General features: G+C 36.3%; 2 protein-coding genes across 4 annotated transcripts; one reads left to right on the top strand and one right to left on the bottom strand.

The window, feature by feature from the left end:
- Positions 1–365: 365 nt before the first annotated feature.
- LOC145214046 (intelectin-2-like) lies at positions 366–3,840 on the bottom strand. 3 transcript variants are annotated; one of them, XM_080082475.1, is made up of 6 exons: positions 3,526–3,840; positions 3,234–3,298; positions 2,997–3,162; positions 1,900–1,988; positions 1,704–1,842; positions 366–504 (listed from the first exon to the last, which is right to left on the bottom strand). In XM_080082475.1, exons 2-5 carry the CDS (start codon positions 3,244–3,246, stop codon positions 1,742–1,744), a joined length of 369 nt encoding a protein of 122 aa, XP_079938601.1. In that variant the 5' UTR covers positions 3,247–3,298; positions 3,526–3,840; the 3' UTR covers positions 366–504; positions 1,704–1,741. The 3 variants fall into 3 exon arrangements, with proteins under 3 accessions (XP_079938601.1, XP_079938602.1, XP_079938600.1); XM_080082476.1 differs by having other exon boundaries at positions 367–504; positions 1,721–1,842; XM_080082474.1 differs by lacking the exon at positions 366–504 and having other exon boundaries at positions 1,308–1,842.
- A 6,714-nt stretch (positions 3,841–10,554) lies between these two features.
- LOC145215392 (uncharacterized) lies at positions 10,555–18,810 on the top strand. Its single transcript, XM_080084087.1, has 15 exons — positions 10,555–10,924; positions 11,440–11,555; positions 11,727–11,888; positions 12,311–12,437; positions 13,295–13,386; positions 13,735–13,903; positions 14,238–14,413; positions 14,711–14,769; positions 15,072–15,174; positions 16,145–16,276; positions 16,711–16,826; positions 16,945–17,012; positions 17,247–17,412; positions 17,866–17,954; positions 18,366–18,810. Exons 1-15 carry the CDS (start codon positions 10,813–10,815, stop codon positions 18,452–18,454), a joined length of 1,776 nt encoding a protein of 591 aa, XP_079940213.1. The 5' UTR covers positions 10,555–10,812; the 3' UTR covers positions 18,455–18,810.
- The last annotated feature ends 2,398 nt before the right edge of the window (positions 18,811–21,208 follow it).

Here is a 21,208-nt window from a genome sequence, read left to right as displayed (position 1 = left end):
TGGCCTGTCTATTTCACCGCAGGAAATATTTTGTGCTCAAAACAACTGCTTTCCTAACATTGCACCACAGCCTTTGACGTTGCATCACTTTACTGAAACAAAAACTGATTGAAAAAAATTCCACCACTTCGCTCTGTACGTGCTGCAGTGAAACCCATCAAGCTTTCGTCACAACTTTGAAAAAAAAAAGAGCACGATTTGATACGTTTTCGCATCCGGATGTTGTGACGTCACAAAGTCGCGTTGCGGTTCTTGATTTTTTACTAATGATCGCGTGACTTCGCTGTTTGGAAATAGCGAGAACAAACACAATAGGTTGTATGGTTGTAGTCATAAGTAGATCTTATGAATTTGCTTGTAATGTACCTTGATTTTATTGATCTGCTTTGTTTAATAAATTTGCTTACAAATATGAGTTGTTGAAATTTTTAGCGTGTTGACGATTTGCATTTAAATCTTATTGAGTGAAGCTGTTTCTTCGTCGCAGTGATACACCAAAGTTACCTAGAACGATAAAAATTCGCGTAAACCACAAAGTATAGTTTGCTATTAAGCAATAACAAATGGTGGCGCCAGAGATACGCTTCTTTATGACACGTCATGTGTACAACGTGCTCGCAGTAATTAAGTACTCTGTGCGAACCTTCTTTATGCGTGCAGTTTTCGGTCGTGTATCATGTTAAGAGTACAATGAAGAAAATATTGTTACAAGCGTAAGTTTGTTTTTCACAGGACACAGTGTTTGACTGCGCAGAGTAGGGGCGTGTAACTGTTTATCGCAATGGATCACAATTTACATTTATGATGATGCTGCTGGGGGCCAAACATTTTGATGAAAAACATCATTTATTGCAGTGATTTTCAACCTGCGATTCAAGGGTCAGTGGGTCGGTTCTAGGGGTCCGTAAAGAAAAAAAATAACCCCAAGTTTCTACACAGACCTTTAGGTGAACTTTACATTGTAATACAATGTTAAAAGGATGCAGCACAATTAACAGCATCCTACAAGTTACCAGTAAAGGATAAAGAAATGGACTAATGGAAAAAAATCAGCACGGGCCACGTAAATAGCTTACGCGGGCCGTGATCTGGCCCGCGGACCGTATGTTGCAAGCTACTGGCGTAGAGTTTAATTTGCGGGTATACAGTAGATTCTGCTTAAAACCTTATTTGTTTATTTTTGTTTTCTATTACTATTATAAAGTTGATTTGGCACGAGCAAAGACTTGAGGGAACTACTGTTATTGTATGAGGGACGTCATGTTTGCAAATTAAATCCTACTGCTCGATGGCGCTAAAGTTACGTCTTCACGGTTTTCTTTTATTCAGAAGAAGATAAAAACACTGATCTTTCTTAAAAGGTCTTAACGTGTGAATATTTGTGTATTTTTGCACAACTAAAAATAAATGTATCGTTAAGTAGGTTTTTGCAAAAAGTTGACTTGAAATTACAGATCATAAGTGATGATAAAAAAGATGAAGGTCCATCTTTTCTTGCAAGTATATTTGAATGACAGAGAAATGCTTATTAGATACTTTTAATCGATTTACGAAATGGTTGGCCGTATCGGCGGAGAATTACCGAAACATTGATATGTAATGTCAAAAATGTGTTCGATTATTACCATAGAGATATGCGGTTATAGTGGACTAATATAAAATGACAATATAATTATAAAACATATAAAATGGTATTTACATACATGCTTTAGAGAATTACCCTCTAATCAGGTCTATAGATTTATCTGACAAAGATAAGCAAGGTTGAAGTCAAGTCGTTGGTGATCCTGTAACTGATCGACGAGGGACGTTTTACCAAGTGCTCGGCGAGATTATCCCAAGCTATACAATAATACTGTGAAAGCATACATGTATTTATGCAGAATATATCAGTTTTACCTGCAAAGTCTCCACATTTGTGCTTTGTGTTAAAGTCGGCTTGGGCTCTACCGACACAATGGTGCTCAGTTTTAGATGCATTGGTCACTCTAAAAAATATTTGAAAGAATAGTTTAGCATGGAAATTGACGCTGCACATCGGTTACCTAACCCGAGATATAGGATCAAATAGCTTAAAGACCTAATAATCTATTTGAGAACACAATAATTCATCCAGGGGTACGATAACCTCCTGGGGGTAGAAGGCACCAAAGTAAAAGGATAAAATTACAAAATATTGTGGCAAAATAAGGACTGTTCGAGCCTGTTTGTACAAAAATACGTTTAATATGTGGTAAACAAGAGTCACTAAACTATGGTCTGGGTCTGGCCCGAGAGGTTATTTTATTCGAACCCGACCGTATTTTTTGTTTTTTTAAATCGTATTGATAACTTTATTGCAACATTTAAACATTAAACTTGTCATAACAAAAATTTTTCTGCAACGACATGTAAGGTTAATTTTTCGTAGTCTATTAGGATTACAACTCACGGAAAGGATCCAAAGATAGTTTGTTATATCACAGACAAAACCTACAGTTTCATAGTGCGCGAACTATGGCCTTCTTTTGTCACCTTAAGACGTGGTACGAAAGTTAATGAGAAACACAATACAATCTAACAATGTCGTTTGAAAACTATGCGGCCCTCGCGCTTCATTATCCGGCCCGCGGTGAAAAAAAGTAGGTAAATTCTGTGGTAAAGCATATTTCTGAAAACATTTTAAGTACGTCATGGAATACGTAAAAGAGCCATCAATTCTGTCTGTCATTGTAGATAAGGGGTATTCGAATACTTAAAAGGCGCCATACCGAATCAGCTGGTCACCAACCGTTTACCACCATATGGCAAGGCGAAGGCTAAAAAAAATATGAGAAGCGGTGGGATTCAAACCCACGACAGGAGTCTTTCCAGGACTCGTGCTCTTTCAACTGAGATACGCAGGCTCAGCAGATAATCCGCCGAAAGTTGAATTACAAACACCGTTACCTGCCTCGTATGCTTCACATGTCAGCTTGTTATAAACTGTATACTATACACACCAACAAAAACCAAACCTGATTCCAGGGCAAAGGGCGTATGGATAACCAAGGGCGTCGTATTGTCTAAACTGTACATGACCTGGGGTTACACCTTGGGTAAAACCAGTCATGCCGCCCTTTAGAAACGTGGCAGGTGTGGTTATTGCAGGAAAATGTGACAATTCAAGCTTTACTTTAGTTCCTGCAAAAATAAAGGAAAGTGAATTAGCAAAGTCAAAGTACTTTAAATATGTTTCATGAAGATGTTCTTACCAAAGCAGGACATGACTGTTTGAAACACCGAGTCTAAAGCACTCTCATATGTTGACGTGAACGCTCTGCGTGTAAAAAGTCCTTGATTTATTGTTTTGTTTATTGATGAAAAAAACACATTTCATTGGTTAAAAAAATTATTTTTGTTTTGTAAACATATTGTAGACCAAACTGTCTTCAGTAATTTAAAAAGTTTAATTGCTTTTTCAACGTTTGATTTTCTTTGTTTGGGGATTGTTGCTTTCTTTTTACACTTTGGTTGCATAAAGCGCTGGTCAATTCTCTTGTGTACCTGCATTTGCTATTTCCTTTTCAAGACATTGCCCAATGGTTTCTGTTGCTCATTGTCTCTCTCTCTCCCTCCAACTATCTTTTTTCTCTCTCTCTTAATTGACTTTGCCGCTTCTGCTCAATGAAGCATCAACCGTTTTACTGGTGATAAAAGGCTTTCAAACGAGGCTAGTCAAACCGTCAATTTTTGTATAGCTTTCCACGTATTAAACGACATAGCGAGGTGTTTTGCCTTAAGTCAGAGCTCTGTTTAAATTATTTTTTAAAACTATTGATGGAACCAAGTTCTTCCAAGTCGGCTTTGCACACTGGAACAAGCGACAACAATACTGTTAAGTCACTTAAAACGGTTTCTGCATCGAGTACGTAGCAAGCAATCACACAACGTCGACTTTAATCATTGGCTGTTTCCCGGCAGAAAACGTGCAACGCGACTCCTGCCTTCTACTTGATTGACCTTTAACAGTTCGGTACAAAACGCTCGCACAACGCTTGCTTCAATTGTTTGCAGTACAGTCTCTGCACATTCCTTTAGGATATTTGATTTGTTGTGTGCAGTACAGTCTCTGCACATTCCTTTAGGATATTTGATTTGTGTTTTAACCAATAAAGACACGACTGATTGTCAATTGGCTAAAGGAGCAATGTGCTGTGGTAATCTTGCGTGCTTCAAATTTGCTCGGAGCGCTGCTTAACTCGTACAATGCGCCCCTGGAACACGCTTCCATTATGGAACTGTAATGATTTGAAATGACATGCTTGCTCCGCCCCGAAACCACCACTATGTCTTTCTTTTTAAACACCTATCTCGTGACACATTTCTGAGGTAAATTAACTTTTGGCCAATGAAACCCCTACAGTTCTTCGTTCTTTGGAGCGAAAGGCTGATGAAGTTTCTCTCCATAAGGTGCTACATTGGTCATTATAACACAAGCCCGCTTCTGGAAGAGGTTCTGTGGAGTTTTAATTGTGGTGTTCTTACATGTGCACCGAAACGTGTCATCTGTGGTTTTCCGCACGTTATCTGAAATGACTCGTATGTCGCGTCTAACATCGACAGCTTATCCATAACTAGGCTAAGTTTGACGATTTGGTTTTTGTATCGTGAACACTGAATTAAACAAGCCCTGTATTCCACTTTTAATTGCAACAATTTATTCTAATCGGCCAAATGACTGCAATATAAATGAAGTAACTAAACAAGTTTTCAACAATGACATGCGGATGCGTTCATGATACTCACTGTCTAATAACCAGATATCCAATCAAAACTTGTCTTATGTTTGCCGTTAAGGTTAAATTGTATACCCCGCTCGTCAATCCGTCCAAATTGTATGCAGGGGCCAGTGAATTCCACTCCTGCAGAAAATAGGGTTTAATGAAAAGAATAATGAAACATCGGTACACATGAAAAATATCGCCGTAAAATAAAAAGAGAGATAGAGAAGAACTTCGCCTTCTGCGATTTTTTTGGCACTTCTCGTTTTAAGTTATTAGTAAAGGGTATTTTTTTGAATTATTTATCTAAACACGAACATGATTAAGTGGGTGTTAAAAAATCCGGTTGCTTACTTTGGCTTTCGAGTATAAGATTGCTGTGGTTTAAGCGATAAAGACATAGAGTAAGGACATTTAATTGGACTTAGGTTGACACATAAGACAACAAGGGATGATGCATACGTATTCAACCTTACCTGGGGACTGGTGACGAAAAACAGGATTCTGCACACAGTTTTGTCACACATGTATTTGAAGCGAAAATCAAAACCACCGTAGGAATTGATACCCATACGAGAGTTAGTCGCGACGATGGAATCGTTCCGCAAAATCTAAAAAATATGATTTCTTACTTTTTATTCTGCGTAACTGATTGATTATTCACAAATCACACATGCGAAAATATGAAAAAAATCGTGATTTAACACAATAGTTATTGATAGCTGTCCTACATTCAAATTTCAAAGACTTTCAGAGGCATTAACTAAATTATGTTTTTCACTACACAAACATAAGCTATGAAGGTGGGTAACCTATTAACAATCACACACTTTAATCACTCATTAAAAAAACAGTAACAGGTCGAATGCAAATTGTTTTAAATTATATTGATGATAAGTTTTTCTTGAAAGAAACGTAAGCAAGAAATCCACTGACTATAACCGGTGTGCATGCGGAGGATAAGCAACTAACCCTCATTGTAAACTTTTCGATGGATTTGTCGGTGTTGTCGATGAAAGCCAGTGTGGTAAATGGAAGAGATTCTTGATATGTTACAATTTCAACTTGTTCATATAGTCTGCACATTAAACAGGAAAATACGCAAATGGTATTTTTTGACCAAGTTATATATTTTAAATACACTTACTTATTTGGTGTTCTTTTTGTAAGTGCGATCATGCTGTCATCATTTACTTGAATAAACACCTAAGTTTTATGATGAGTTTTATCTTTGTCAAATAAACTTAATACTTAGATACACAAGACCCGGGCTGAAATAGTAGCTTTAATAATAACCAAATTGCCAGTGATGTAGAATAAAACGTATTCATTTTATTAAACAGACGATTCGACACAAACAAGTTAGACAAAACAACAATTGTTTCCGCTAATACATTATATTTTCACTGACGTGACACGTGTTTTTGTCGAAACGTCTGTTTATAAAAATGAATACGTTTTATTCTACATCGCAGGCAATTTGTTTTTTATTAAAACTTAAAACTGTTTAACTACATTTATATTAAAAACGCGTAGTCATTGTTTTAACTTTATTTAGAGCGGTTACTAAAACCCCTTTTCCCCACACTGGTGTCATGACACTAATAAGGAAAACCAATCGAAAACGAAACTACGTGTCTGGCAAGCAATAGTTGACTTACCTCGTCAGTCCAAACAAGGTTATTTGGTGTTGGATTCGGAGGTGACAAACATACGCTACAGTAAGAAGGATAGTTCGGATATGTCCAGTTGGTATTTACCACACATTGATTCAACTCGTGGGACATGTCTAAAACAAGATGATTTTTTTTCCAAATTTGGTTGTAAGTTCATAAAAACATCTCACGTTGTGCGATTTCCTTCTTATTTTACTATATATTTTCAATTTTTTTAATACTGATTTTCCTAGTTGTGTCTTCTGATACGGCAATATTACAGAGTTGCTTTGATTATTCGAAAATCGTTATTTTTAAAATCGCAATTAGGTTATTGAGTTGCCTTAGGATCAGTTTTATAAGATGAAAATAAGCTAAAAACTTACAAGGTATAAAACATGTAATTTTTTTTAATTAATTGGGACAAAACTATCTTATATCTTACGTTTTGATATTTTGAAAGCGACGTTAAATGTAATAGAATTGTTTAACCAAAACACTTTCGATTTTTAATTATACGTATTTTTTATTTGAATTAAAAGAGTGGTTCCAACAAGACCATATAATCGAAGAATAATTGTATTGATATGTCAGAAGTACTAATATGACCAACCGCAATATGTTACAATGAAGTAGATTGAAAATACCCTGGCATCAAGCAATACTTAATGTTTAGAATGTTCCAGATTAATTTAGTTACTACACAACCCTTTAAGATGTTAAAGAATTTCAGTTTTATTGAAACAAGATTTAATAAACTTTTGAAAGCGATTTCATAGGATACGTCCTTCATCTTATGTGTATCTGCTTTACATCGCCTTACGTTTGGGGTAGGCCATTTTCAACGGCGCATGTTGAGTGTACAATGCTTGCAGGTTTGATCCGTAGTTGGTAAGAAAATGCGAATCTGTGTAATACTTAAAAAATGCCTCCTTGTTTATGTGCGACAACCTTATGTTGTTTGGAACATGCCAAATCATCACGTCCGACGCCTAGAAGAAAAACTGGGTTTATCAGAGGGTCTTCTTTTACGACATTGATGTATATTAACAAAGGAATAAATCCTCGATTTTTACTAAACAGTGTACAAAAGGTATATTGATTAACTGATTAGGTTCATTATATTACGTTAAAAAACCCTCTGGCCCAAGTGTTATTTTATATGTCAGAAGATAGTTCCCAAAATAACAACCAAACACAAAATATATATTTTCTTTTAAAGGTTTAAATACACTACTTTCTGACTATCTAACACCACAAGCTTAAGCCAAAACGGTTGTAAATGTAAAGTTTGTTTAACCAAAGCAAATATTGTATTAAAACCTACATAAAAATCAGATTTACCTTAACACTATAGTAGGCTGAGCATTTAAAATCTTCATTTGTGGCAGCATTTACATCTCCAAAAGTTTTCATATTTAGCCAGTTCGCATAGTGTAAATCTGTTGGAACAACAAAATACGCATTTTTTAGAATTGCGGGAAAAATATATTTCAAATATTTTTTGCGGCTAGTTTCTGCACTAGAGTTACACAACCATTTTTTGCAAACATGTAAAAAACGCGAAATATGCCATTTCTGGATTTCGGGCAGATTTTAAAACCACGCAACGTTGAAACGTTATGCAAACTAACCTGATGGTGAACTGTAACCAGATGGGGAAGACCACATGTCATTGTGGTTACAATCAGCATTAATGTCATCTTCATGGATAGATGCAATCAGCGTCCAACCTCCTCCTACTGAATTCATGTCGCAGTAGGTCTAAAAAGAGCTTGATAAGAAAATACATAGAACACCAACGCTTCGAGTCCGTCTCCCAAGCATTCCAATATACGCCAAGAAATTGTTCTGCGTCGGGTTTGACCCAGGTACGAGTGATTAGTGATCGGATCACTTTGTGCTTTGTATCAATGTATACAAACCAATTTTTTTTACCTCAAACGGGTCTATAGTTGGGGATGGTTGGAGCATAACTATTCCGGACATCGTATGTCCCTTCTTTAAAGCGTCCATACAAGACTCAGGGTACACTGTAATGTTTGAACATTTGGTGTTATTTACTGTTATAACAGTACGGTAGTTTACACATTTTACCTCTGTCCTGTGCTGATGGAGCCGAAGCAAAAGCGGCACTCTTCGTGTCGCTTGTCGGGTTCTTGGAAATCTGCACACACAAACACAATTGGAACAGTCGACTCTTCTCTAAGAATTTTGTTAATGATCCCAAACGCATGCTGGAATAACTTCGAGCTGTCAAGCAATTGTATGAAATTAAAACGTTTTTGACTTACTATGGATATTCCAAAAGCCAGAGTAATAGCTGCCAAACCGACAAGAAGAATAATCACTATGACGGGAATGTTGATAGTCCACCATTTCCTCTGAAACTTTGAATCTGAAAATAATTTTAAATCTTTTCAAAGGAAAATGGTTTCTAATTATTTAGCTACCAACCTTTCGGATGATTTTCGACAGCCCTGACAGGTTCAACAGATACTTCATCTGTTACTGGGTTATAAGCAGGCATTTTTAAAACACACGATTTTGAAAATCAATACAAAAACCGTACTACTTTCAAAATCTGAAGCACAATGATAAAATGATTTTCGGAAAGCGCAAATGCAGTAAGAATAACAGAACTTGCTTTTTACAACCAGCTTGTTCACCCCAGCACAGATACGGAAATTATGACAAAAAATAGCATTGCAAGCACTTCATATTTTACGCCACAACTTTGCACGTGCATCATATTTGGTCACATCTGTGCACAAACCTTCGAGTAACAAGCACGATTTGTAACATTTTGGCATCCGGGCATTGTGACATCACCAAGTCGCGTTTTCGGTTTTAGTTTATTTGCTATTGAATTGTCTTACCTGATTTGCATTTAACTTGCAGGAAAGGGCACTTCTTGTTCACCCTTTAACTCCATATATAGACATAAGAACATACCTGAATAAAACAAAACAAACACATGGTTTACTGTACAACTTTTAACCCCTTAAATATCATTGGGGTATTTGTTAGTTACAATCACAACTGAACCACTAATTGATGGTAGCGCTAGAGATCGGTATCTTGTTGTGCCGTCAACATGTATGAAAAGAAGGTTCCAAAAAGAACCAGAATCTTGTGCCCAGAAATTAATGATTTCAAAAGCAAAACAATGAAGCTTACTAGCTGAACATTGTGCGGAAATGCTTTTTATCTTCCCATTTAAGTGTAAAACACCAGGCCATTTGGCACCTAAACCTTGGTGTGACTTTAAACGGGGACTAATGATGTTTTAAATTGAAATGAGAAGAAAAAATGCATTTCCGCACAACATTCAGCTTGTAAGCTTTATTGAATTTAAACTGGCGCAACATTTTTGCGGTTGAACAACGGGATTTAGGAAAGGGGACTCAATCTGTATAAATTTGCATCAAACAATAAAAAAAGCGTAAAGGCATTAACAGGAGGTAAGGGACTTTAATCTAGTACAGTGACGTTGAATGAAAAAACATAAACTTATTTGTACCCTTGCTTATTCGGCAAAAACGCAAATCCTTTACAATAATGGCTAAACTGTTTCGTTTTAAAAGTATACTGGTGTTGAAAATGGACATAAAATTGATTCAACTGTGTCACTAATAAACCTACGGAAGAAGCACTAAAACAATGTTTCGATGTGGTGTAAAAACCTTTGTTGTAGGAAACTGAGCATAGTGGCTAAATACGTTGGAAAAAAGGGTCTGCTAATTTTATATTCCCTGTTTGTCAAATTTCGCGTTACGCAATCATACGCGCGGCATGATTAATTACCCATTGACGTCATTTCCACATGTACGGCTGTCTGCAGATGACATCGTTTTAACTAGAAAAAGTTGGACAAACAAAAGCGTCTGTCCGTGTAAAAACACAACTGTCTCTATGATAACATTTGCTTTCATGTTTAATTCAAATGTTCTTTTCTATTTGATGGATGGGAATAATTTTAATCAATTAAAGCAACGTTATTTTTGGACGAGGTTTGAAACGTAGTGATACGTTGGTAAACCTTTTTCAGTAAAAAAACGGAGCATAAGCTGAAAACCATGTGTGGTGTTGTTGTCTGAAAATCGTGTTCAAAGGCACTTTTTCTAACGGTCGTAAAATTCGTTCCAGCCTCGCAGGGGAGTTTACAATTGCTGCAGACTGCGGTCATTAAAACAAGAATCGGGAGTTTTTTAGAGCGCCGACAAAGCGCGTCAGTTTCTTTTGAGTTTGAAGGCTCACGAAAATACATCACAAAACATCACGATTTGCTGCGTTCGCGCTTCTGGCGGAAATACATCATAAGGCGTCGTATTTCTGCACGACTGTTGGATGTTTGTCGCTTATTTCTGATTTAGTCGACGAGAGAGTGGTTGACGTTATAAGCAACGGACGCAATGACTTCAAACGGCTTCTCGTCAGGAGATTACGATTTGACCCCCTCATCCATGAAATACAAAACCCTTGATGAAGACGTCGCACCAACAAACACCGAACGTCCACAAACAGGTTTGCGTTTTTGACTCCGGAATCATTTTTTCGTTTGTATAAACTCTTTATGCAAGAGTACCAAATGTTAGGTTTTTACTTGAGGCTTTTTTACCACTGGAAACTTATTTTTTTTAATTTTTTAAACTTATATCTAAGATAGTTTTAGCATAAATATAAACGTACTTCTAAAAATACCGAGTTAAAGAGAAAGTTAACCATTTATCTTCGGTTAGAATGCAAGAACTTGTGATCTTTTGTTTTGAAATTAATAGTTTTCATTAGTCCCGAACGCTCTTTTTGCGAGTTTTACTAATAATTATGTTTACACAATTAAAGGTTTATTAAATCGCGGCAAGTTTTTAAATTTGCAAACATGTAGGCACAAATGTTAAAATTGTGTTGATATGCAAGTAATTTCGAGCAAAACTTAAACGTGCCAGTATTAATACTAAAGTTACGTCAAATTTACCAAGAGTAGACTTTGTTGAATTATTTAGATTGGAATTAACCTTTCATGTTTCGTTCATGATTAGAAATGAAACGACCACAGCAGAAGTGTGGTGGAACTCCCTGCACTCTCAAAGAATGGTTGTTTATCGGACTTGTGTTTGTCCTCATTGTGCTGGTCCTGGCTTTCGGCATAGCTTCGGTAAATATTTAGGGTACATGACCTTTAGTGGCATTAAAATTCCATTACACCTTCCGTTTCAATAACATATAATCAATGAGCTTCAAAAGATTATATCATTGAGGTTTTAAGCATTTTTGTAAAATAAATCCAAATATTGTTGTTCATGTGTATAACAAATGTGATTTAAAGTCCCAGAATATGCAACAAACCATGAGTACCGGTGGTTCGTCTTCACAAACTGGGGGAATGAGTGAAAATTACCCAAAATCTTGTGCTGACGCCTTGAAACAAGGCATTACTAGTTCAGGAATCGTCACAATACAGCCCGACAAGACCATGAAGCCTTTTCAGGTAACAAACCGACTTCAATGTTACAAAGGGTAAATTCACAGCATCATTTAAACTGTAATAATATGTCATGTTGGTCTGGTGGTTAATGCAATTGCATTGTTAATTGGTTTCCTTTTTTCACAAGCAATTTGGACAAACTGAAAAGTATGAAGTTGCTTTAGCCTAAATATTCCCCTCTGAACTCGAAATTAACACTGGGACACAAACTCAAGTGATTGATGGTAAAACGACAAAGCTTACATGTTAAATACCGCGCAAAAATACTTTTTCATATTATCATTTAAATGTAAACCCAATTTGAAAGCACAGTGTAAGCTGCGGTAACAGGAAAATTTGAACACAGTAACTAATGTAGTTGCTTCAGCTTAAATATTCCTCTTTAAACTCTGAAAATGCAGAACATTGTTTCTCTTTGTTGACAGGTTTATTGTGAAATGACAGCAGCTGGGGGAGGATGGACCATGATTTCGTCCATACACGAAGATGACATAACACATAGATGTGGATCTGGAGACATGTGGTCTTCCTCGTCCAGGAGTTCGTCAAACGGTCAGTGTCAAGAGGAAAGATATTTTTAGAAGCAAACAACTTTAGCCTTTATTTGAACTTAAATGCCTTTCCTTGTCACGAAGAAGTGAATAAAGTAACCCTTGGGTGATTTTCAAATTCAAGTTGTAGCACATTGGACGTTTTATTTGTTGTTGGTTAGCCACGGTTTATATTTCCATGATATGCAGACAAAAATATTAATTTGCGGCTAGTTTAGACATTTGCATTTAACATTTAAGACGTAAACCACGACCTGGTTCCAAAGATTTTTCTTGCCTTTGGCGTCTTTGCTAAAGTGTCAACGAAGGGCACCGGAAACAGCACATGACAATGATCAGATTGAAAGCTGATTGTTGCGACTATTTTCGGAGTAAGACGAGTAAAGTCATATCGGTCGTGAAAAAGTCATAGAGTTGACGGCCCTGTGATATAAAATCAACTTTTAAATTTTATGTTGGTGGTGTTGGTGAAAAACGTTGTAACACGCTTACAATGACCCTATTCTGGTGGTTAAAACATTTAAAAGGCACTTATTTGTAAAGCCTCAAAGACATCATCATACTCAATTGATTGATTGGAACTTGCCCAAAAGAATACATCTCAACTAAAATTAATTGCGACACTTGTACAACAAACAAAACAATATCGCATAAATGTAGGTTAAAATTTACAAAAAAAAACAGCTTGGCGCTACATAGTTTACCCTTCCACTGGTTCATGCGTGCAAGGCATTTAGTGAGAGATTGACCAAGTCTCAACGTAGGATCATTTGCTCCCAGTGCCTTGTGTTTACTGCCACTACTACTACGGATCGCAAAGAACGGACCCAGTTAACTCGGGAAGTTATTCTTCTGAAGGTTTTCAACATTGGAAGAACCTAGTGACGTTCGGCGAACCCAGTGCGGCTACGAGCGCAGATTACAAAAGCAAAGCCTACTACTCTGTTCCGGTAAGCACCTTCCTTGCACTCAATGCTGGTTTTAAACATGGAATAAATTTAAGTCTTCATTAGAGAAATTTCACTTTTTTATATAAATGGTCAAGTCAATCAAGTCAAGTTTTATTTGCTTTGTCAAATCATCAAATATTTTAACTGTTTAGTGAAAAGCTTGTGATAAAAAACCTTTGTTCTGGATGTAGGTCTCTTAAACTCCACCAAAGGCCTAATCTTAAGAAATGCTTAGTTATAGCACCGACTTTGTGGTATATGGAATTTACCACTTAGAAGGCCTGTGGGATTTCTAACTTTACTAAGCTGCTGCTTTGTATATATTTTAACGCCATTATCTACACGCAGGGTTCAAACATGATGATCTGGCATGTCCCGAACGATGCAATGCTATCAACAATCGGCGACTCTGCTTTTTTCAAGTATTACACGGACAGCAACTTTCTCGCGAAGTATGGGTCAACCTTGCAAAGTCTTTACTCCAACTATGCTCCCCTGAAACGATTGCTACCCAACGGTAAATAACGTTTCCTTTAGATCAACTTTATTGCTTGCGATTCCAAAACGGTGACCATGTATTCAAAACTATTTCATGCATATATGTAGTAGTTGAAATCAAATGTCAATGTGACAGTCAGCTTTCATATATTTCGGATAACCGTTAAACTCGTGGCTATTTTCGAATCATGTCAAGTATCACACTTTTTGTTCACGTCAACAAAATCCAAAAACTCCTCTTAAAGACATTATCTTTGTGACCTCCAAATTGAGAAACATTATTAGTTTCTCTAACTTCTGTCATACACAAAAGTATTTGTTTTGCACAACATGACATTGGTTTACTATTCCAGGTATCCAAGGTCAATTTCTGCCCTGCTTCAAAACCAACTGGGCTTTTTACAATCGATCATCAACATCAAGACCACGACCATCAAGACCGAGGCCACCAATCCGGCGCCCTGGACCCACTGATATTCCTTTGACAACAACATCTGAACCAAACTTGCAACGACCCACAGAAGAAGAGGTAAGTAATAATAACGGACATACAGACAAATTTAAACAACAAAAATTGTGCCCTCATAGCATTCTATAAACCCGAAAATAAAGTTTTATGTCGTAAGCTTTCGAGCTACAATTGCAGGTCAAATTGCTACAAATCAATATTCAAGTTATATAAAACATAATGTTGACCTTCTAAAGCCGCCTTAACAAGCGTAAACCGGTAATTGCCCGGTTATTATGTGAGATGTTATTGCGATTAACTGATTCGTTATTATGTAATACACAAACTGTAATAGTCAATTGATACCCGCTTTTGCAGTTCTTCATCAATGTCAATGGGGGAGAGTTTGTGAAGATCGAAGGTGGAAAATATGTCAAGTATGCATTAGTAAAATATTAAACACAATATTGCGGACCATAACGTAAATATATGAGTAAAATGTAGTATGCCTGACAACATGAAACCCTTAATCTCACCAAGGCAATTTGTTTGTGGAACTTAGGCGTTTCTATCGTTTTAAAAAGTAAACATTTCCAAACTCTAGATTAACTAACCGTGGCAGATGGTTTGATCAATAGTCGCACAATATAATGAACATAACCTGCAGTTGAGCAATGCTTTAAAATTGCAATAACGATTAGGATTGATACATTCTTATCTCTCTGTCTATGTGTTACAGTGTATCAAGTCAAATCAATGTATCAGTGAGTGATTCAGGACCTCGAACAATCTTGGCTTGGGTCGGAAATGAAGACAAATCTATCAAAAGTATTCTGTTTAAGGTAGGTAGCAAAAAATCAAAACAAATTTTGCCTCTAAACGTGCAGCTGTAAGGTCCCAAGTAAATGCTTTATTAGAGTCATTCCAGGTAAAAAAGTCCACGATTCGATAAAAATACAACACTTTACGCACAGAAACAGTGACACAAAGATTTTTTTTTCTAGTATGATGTCAGTAAAGTGATGCCACTTAATGGAAAATAATTAACCATTAAGACATGACGTCAAAGCACATAAGGCAATAATCACCAAACATATCCGGCTATTTTAATTTTAAAATCAAGTTTTTTTCGAACGGAAACGAATAGTCATCAAAAAATTCCCAAACATTTGTCTTTAAACGCTATATTTAGCTCCACCTAAAAAAGAGTTGTCATGTAACATGACATGGACTCCTTTGGCGATAATTAATCAGTCTGGAAAAGTTTGTGATGAACTACTATCCCAGAAACCAAGGGTCTATAACAATGGTCTGAAAACAAACCGACGAATTCAGACTAGCCGTTTTCGGGCGTAGAAACTCGTGATCATTATGACGTCGATTAACGTCACACCGCGACGCGATTCGAAGGACGCAAAAAAATCGTTTGGCTGTGTATCAAATGTCACATGCTGTTCAGTCATTGTAAAATCCCTAAACAATTAGAATGAATTACAAATTAACTTGATGGATACAATTTATCTACATTTGAAAGCTTGTCTACGTTTTGTGTGAGGAAAATGTCTATTTTACGTAACATTTGGGCTATATATGGTAGGAATATCTTCTTACAGCAGTTCAAGTTAAAAAACGCTATTATTAACATTTATCTGGAAAAAGAACATTTAATTTGTTCGCTCAATTGGTCAAAGATAATTGGGGGCTTGTTAGTTTCCAAAAATTATTAATTTTCAATTTTTAAATCACGTAATTTAATTTTCTAACACCAAAGGCTGAAATTTAATTTCATGAAAACTTAATCTTTTCAAACAGACGACTCGCACATCAGCATCAACGTCCAGAAGCAAGTATCCATATTACTTCTCAAATAGCGATTTTTCAATGCAATATCAATACACTTGCACGACAAACTGCAGTCTGGTGTTCGTCGTTGGAAGCTCAAAGGTTAGAACGAGTTTGTTAAGTAAATGCAGACAAAATACTTCAAGATTTATACGAGCCAATTTCGTTTCTGGAAACCATCACAAAACGTGTTTGCTCAAAACCGCCAAACAATACGGCACAGAAAAGGAGTCTGTATTTTGCACTTCGGTTTGCATTGCATAGTAAAGTTTTACACTTGAACAAGGTTACAACAATTTCAACAATGGAAAAAAACATCGAAATAAATCTTAAAGTTGCTTTACAAGCTTAAAGTATTTGAATAACTTTGAAATACGTTCCCGGTTTTGCATATTTATGTCATAGATGGTTGAGGCAGGATTCTTTCTTTATTGCTGTGTAAAAAAATTAATATATTTTGACAAATCTCGATGTGCTTTTGTTGATGAAAAATACTTCTATGAATTCAAAGCTACTATTCGTGGTATTGTTTTTAGTTGTGGGATACAAGGACACCATTGAATCGATTTAACAACACCCAACCCTTCGTCTCATATTTGAACCTTACCAGCGAGATGCAAAGGTTTATGGTCGGTTACACCGAATTTCCCAAGTAAGAGACTGAATGTGCCTGGGGGACAAACTAACAGTTTTGTTTTTCTTCTTGCAATAAAATTGCCTGTTTAATTTCTAAAACGTTTTTGCACATATTCATTGTCGTTTGCCTGTAGGAGCAGCAGTGGTAATCCTACATCCAGCACGTTACGAAGCATGCTAGCCAAGTTGGTTGGATGTTTCGGTAAGAAAAAGTTTTCTTTGTGGAAAATTACTGCTTCATCAGTTGCTCTTTTTTGTTGTAGTTTTCTTTATGGGAGGTATTTTTCTGTAAAAATGATCAAGCTGTTTTTTACGATGTGAGGGCCCTGCAACTATCTTAGTCCACACTTTATTTTCTTTCTCTCTCTCTGTTTGTTTTTTCTCTCTCTACAAATATTTTAGACACCCGTTCTAACAAGATTGATACATTTTGCAGGGAATTACCAGACTCACGACTTGTCTAAGTTTCCGAGTATATCTTCCCCAGCCAAGTTCATCAAAGGCGAAATGTCGGACTCCATCAGAAATGTTACACCGGGCTTTATCGAGCTTCGCAAATACGACTCTCTCGGTTATCCGTTTGCTCTTTGTCCTGGCATCAAGTAAGTGTAGACTTCGTGTCCCACACCTTTGCACGGTTATAAAAAACAGATAGGCCATCATTACTAAAGTTACTGTTCTGTGTGGTAAGGGAGCTTAGTAACCCAAAGTCCATTAATTATGTTAAAATGACATATATAGCGTTAAAATCTGATTGTCTTCTGTATGGTTTTGTCATAAAGAATCTAAATATATCACTTAAAGGGTTTGGGTGAAATTTTTAGTCTCTAAAAGGTTTTGAGTAAAATGAGTTGAACGACTGAGATCTTTTAGCTTCACTTTCGAGGGGCATTTTAGTGCATTTAGGCTTGATCAATTTACAGCAAAGAATCTAATCTAACCAGATTGCAATTCAAAGATGTTTATTGATACTGTGCCTATGCTACAAACAATTTGATCTGCATTAAAAACTGCTAAATGAATTTCCCAGAAATAAAAATCATGTTTTACTTTAGAGTTAAAGACGGATCTGATCCATCAATGCATTGTGTTGGAGGAGTTCAGACACATTATTCGTTGAGAAACAGATGTGGCGATTTTGCAGGTAAGAATATCTGAAGCTTTAATATGATTTTCAAACTGTTTTATTTATTTGCCCCCTTTGGTATCATTTGTTTAAAATAGTAAACTATTCGCTAAAAACACAATCTTGTGGACCATCTTATTTTACAAAGCGCCCAGAAGATGGCGATACTGCTTAGGTTTACACGCGCTGAGCTACAGGGTTACATATAAGGCATTGAGGGACAGACCATCTAACGTTACAAGAGATTACTATTATTATGACATATCTGTGGTCGTTTCTAGATGGTAAATACTGAACAACGGTCCACAGTAATTTTATTATCAGATGTAATCAGCTGTTTGGATTGCTGTAATAAATTAGCCTCTCGGCTTTTTAAGCAAATCATTTCACTCGAAACACCGAAACAAAACTTAACAAAATGTGTTTTAGCTTGGGATCAGCTTATCGAACACAACAAGAAACGAACCCCATCTGGAGCCACTGATATAACATCCACCCTTCTGTTGTTTGTGAGATAAAGGAATGAACTTAGTATTTTAAGGGACGCACAGCACTTTAAAAATAAACATGTAGTGTAAAATGCTTTAGCAGGCAAGAAAGCAAGTAGGCTAGTTTAAATAAATAAATTTTAAATGTCAAACATGTTGTCGCTTTTAATCTATTGTAATATTTATTTGAATTTAAATGTTTGCGAAAACTTTGCTGTGAAAAGAAACGCTAATGTGATACAAAGTTGCTCATTTAAAAGACGTGTTGTTTCGGTTGCGACGACGCCTAAATGTTTATACTTTGCCTGTGGTTTGCTGTGATTTCATTCATTACCCGTTTTCTGTCGCCCACCGTTCAAAACAAATACACAAGAAACCTAATAAGACTTCCTAATAATGTCGAAATACGCTGATTGGTTGTGAAAAACAAAATGCAAGATGCAGTGATGTGATTACAAGTTTAACACAATTTCAATCAATCGCTAGCTTCACCTGTTTTTAAGAGTCGAATAAATACCAAAAATGAAGTACCTTACTTGTTTACAGAAATTTTGCGACACAGATTGTTAGTTACATTTGTTTGTGGTTTAGTACTTGCACGTGTTGTTACTCAAGCATGAAGTTTTACCATAACATAGGGGAAATTTAATTGGACTTAGATGACATGCACAAGCCATATTACTAAACCATCCCTATCAATATGTCGTTTATCAGGTTGCCAGTTTTTGTAAAGTTTCTTTTCAACTTGAAGTTAAAACCTCGTTTTTTAACCAGATATATAAGCTGATTTAGTAACGAACTAAGCCTTTACTTTACAAGAAACAGAGAAAATGAACAAACTTAAACAAAGCCATCTAAGTGTTAAGTTATAACAAAGTTTGGTACAGCACGGTAAAACTGATTATATTTGGTTGTACGTTGCTATGGCTCCATTTATCAGAGGAGTCCTATTGTCATAATTCAAACCAAATACACAAAGGTTGCCAGCTGATGTCAAGTTACCTTGAAACGGAGTTGTTTTTGTGAAGCCCGTTTAGGCCCGAAAGTTTGATTGACAGCTTGAAAATCAAGACGACATACACAATGGAAAATCATACACAAAGCGACTTGCACACAATACATGTTCACGTGGAATTTAACCATCTCTGCAAACCTTAAGTTTATTATACAGACTGCTCCCAGAAGAAAACAAGTGCAACACTGACCTTGTACCTGGCAAAATAACATTTCAGACATTTGCAAACAGATATAGTCGGTTCAGAGCGATTCCACAAAGATGACAATCTTTCCACATATCGTGTTCATTAAAGTAACACGTTGTACCAATTAAGGATGGAATGTACAAATTTAAGGTTTGGTACACCAAACTGCAAAATTACGTGTTTCTAGTCACAACAGACTAACAAAATGTCATGACTCCAATCAATATATAAAACTAGCTTGATTGCTATGTTTTGTTCTGCGCTTTGATTCACATGTAATCAGGCATTGAATGTCAACCGCATTTGCAAAAACCGTGATTTACACAAATAAGATATTACACATAAATATACAAAATTTTCCTCAAATGTAGTATGTTGTACTATGTTTATACACTCTCTTTAGTCATAACTTGCAACACAGTTGTTGCCATTACTGAACTTGACTAAACGATCTAAATTGCCCATGTATTCGGACTGAAACTGTAGGTAATACGATTTTAATAAAATGATGAAAAACTGCTCGCTTGAACATCAGCCACTTGATTTTGATGTTAATGTGAGCGCAAACACACACTCGGTATGAAATGGAAATAAAAATCTTCCAAGAATCCTTTTTTACATACACTTCGCGTGTTGTTTACTCAACAATGTTAAACCACAGAACACTATGGTCCTAATTCAACTGCCGAGCAGAAAAATGTGTCTCCTCTATTTTAAATGCAAAAAATGCAATAACGGCCAACATAAGGTTTAACCTTGGTTTCGCATGACTCGTCGTATTGAAGCTGACTTGGGTTTGCTTACATGTGAACTGTAATACAACACAACACAGTTGTTGGTACATGGTGTAAAACCGCTTCACGTGACTGTTGACTTTTCGCAGAAAATGCTTAGACATCTTATTGTAAATACTACTGAAACTGAAAACTATATTGTTAAAACTTTGCCGATTCTTGTTGCTACAATCTAAGCAAAAGGGCAGTAGGAGAAAAGCAACATGCAAATGGGCGACGCCTTTGTTGCTACATTTGGATCATTATTTCTTGGGATTAGTAACTATGCTTTGTTTATGTGTCTTGCTGCCGTGGTCATTTATTTAGTTGCAAAAATGATCCTTGGTTACATGATGGAGCGAGAAAAAACACAACAAGAGGCGGAATTGAACAAATTAAAAATAAATAAATATCAGCTGGAAGCCAAGGAACGGAAGCAAAAACAACAATTCGAGATAAAACAAGCTGAGTTAGTCTTGGAAGAAAGAAGAAGACAAGACCATTCTGCAGCACAGGAAAAGCAATTCGAGTTACTTCATCGACGAGAACAACTTCAAATCGAGAGTGCAGAAATCAAGAGAAGACAAAAACCAATGTTAGAATTTAGTACGAAAATAAGGCGTGACGATTGCACAATTCAGTGACATGTTTTAGTTGCAATTAGTACTGTTTAATTGTGTTGAATTTCTATGTCCAGCTTTACAATAGCTTCACAAACGCATAGTGTAAAACGGAACTGCCGAAAGCTTGCTTAAATCAATGGTGCTGTGTGCTTAAATATTTTTAAGCATTTTATAAGTGTAAATACA

This window comes from Phallusia mammillata, chromosome 2 (genome assembly GCF_965637545.1).
Source record: "Phallusia mammillata chromosome 2, kaPhaMamm4.hap1.1, whole genome shotgun sequence".
Classification (NCBI taxonomy): domain Eukaryota; kingdom Metazoa; phylum Chordata; class Ascidiacea; order Phlebobranchia; family Ascidiidae; genus Phallusia; species Phallusia mammillata.
The sequence above is the reverse complement of the archived record's forward strand: the minus strand, read 5'-3'. Positions and strand labels throughout refer to the sequence as shown.

Coding starts and splice junctions, on each gene's coding strand:
- LOC145214046 (XM_080082475.1), bottom strand. Junction 1,989..2,996: donor GCCCTTTGCCCTGGAATCAG/GTTTGGTTTTTG, acceptor AATATTTTTTAG/AGTGACCAATGCATCTAAAA. Junction 1,843..1,899: donor CAAATGTGGAGACTTTGCAG/GTAAAACTGATA, acceptor ATTATTGTATAG/CTTGGGATAATCTCGCCGAG.
- LOC145215392 (XM_080084087.1), top strand. CDS start 10,813: ATGACTTCAAACGGCTTCTCGTCAGGAGATTACGATTTGACCCCCTCA. Junction 14,770..15,071: donor GAAGGTGGAAAATATGTCAA/GTATGCATTAGT, acceptor TATGTGTTACAG/TGTATCAAGTCAAATCAATG. Junction 17,955..18,365: donor CAGATGTGGCGATTTTGCAG/GTAAGAATATCT, acceptor AATGTGTTTTAG/CTTGGGATCAGCTTATCGAA.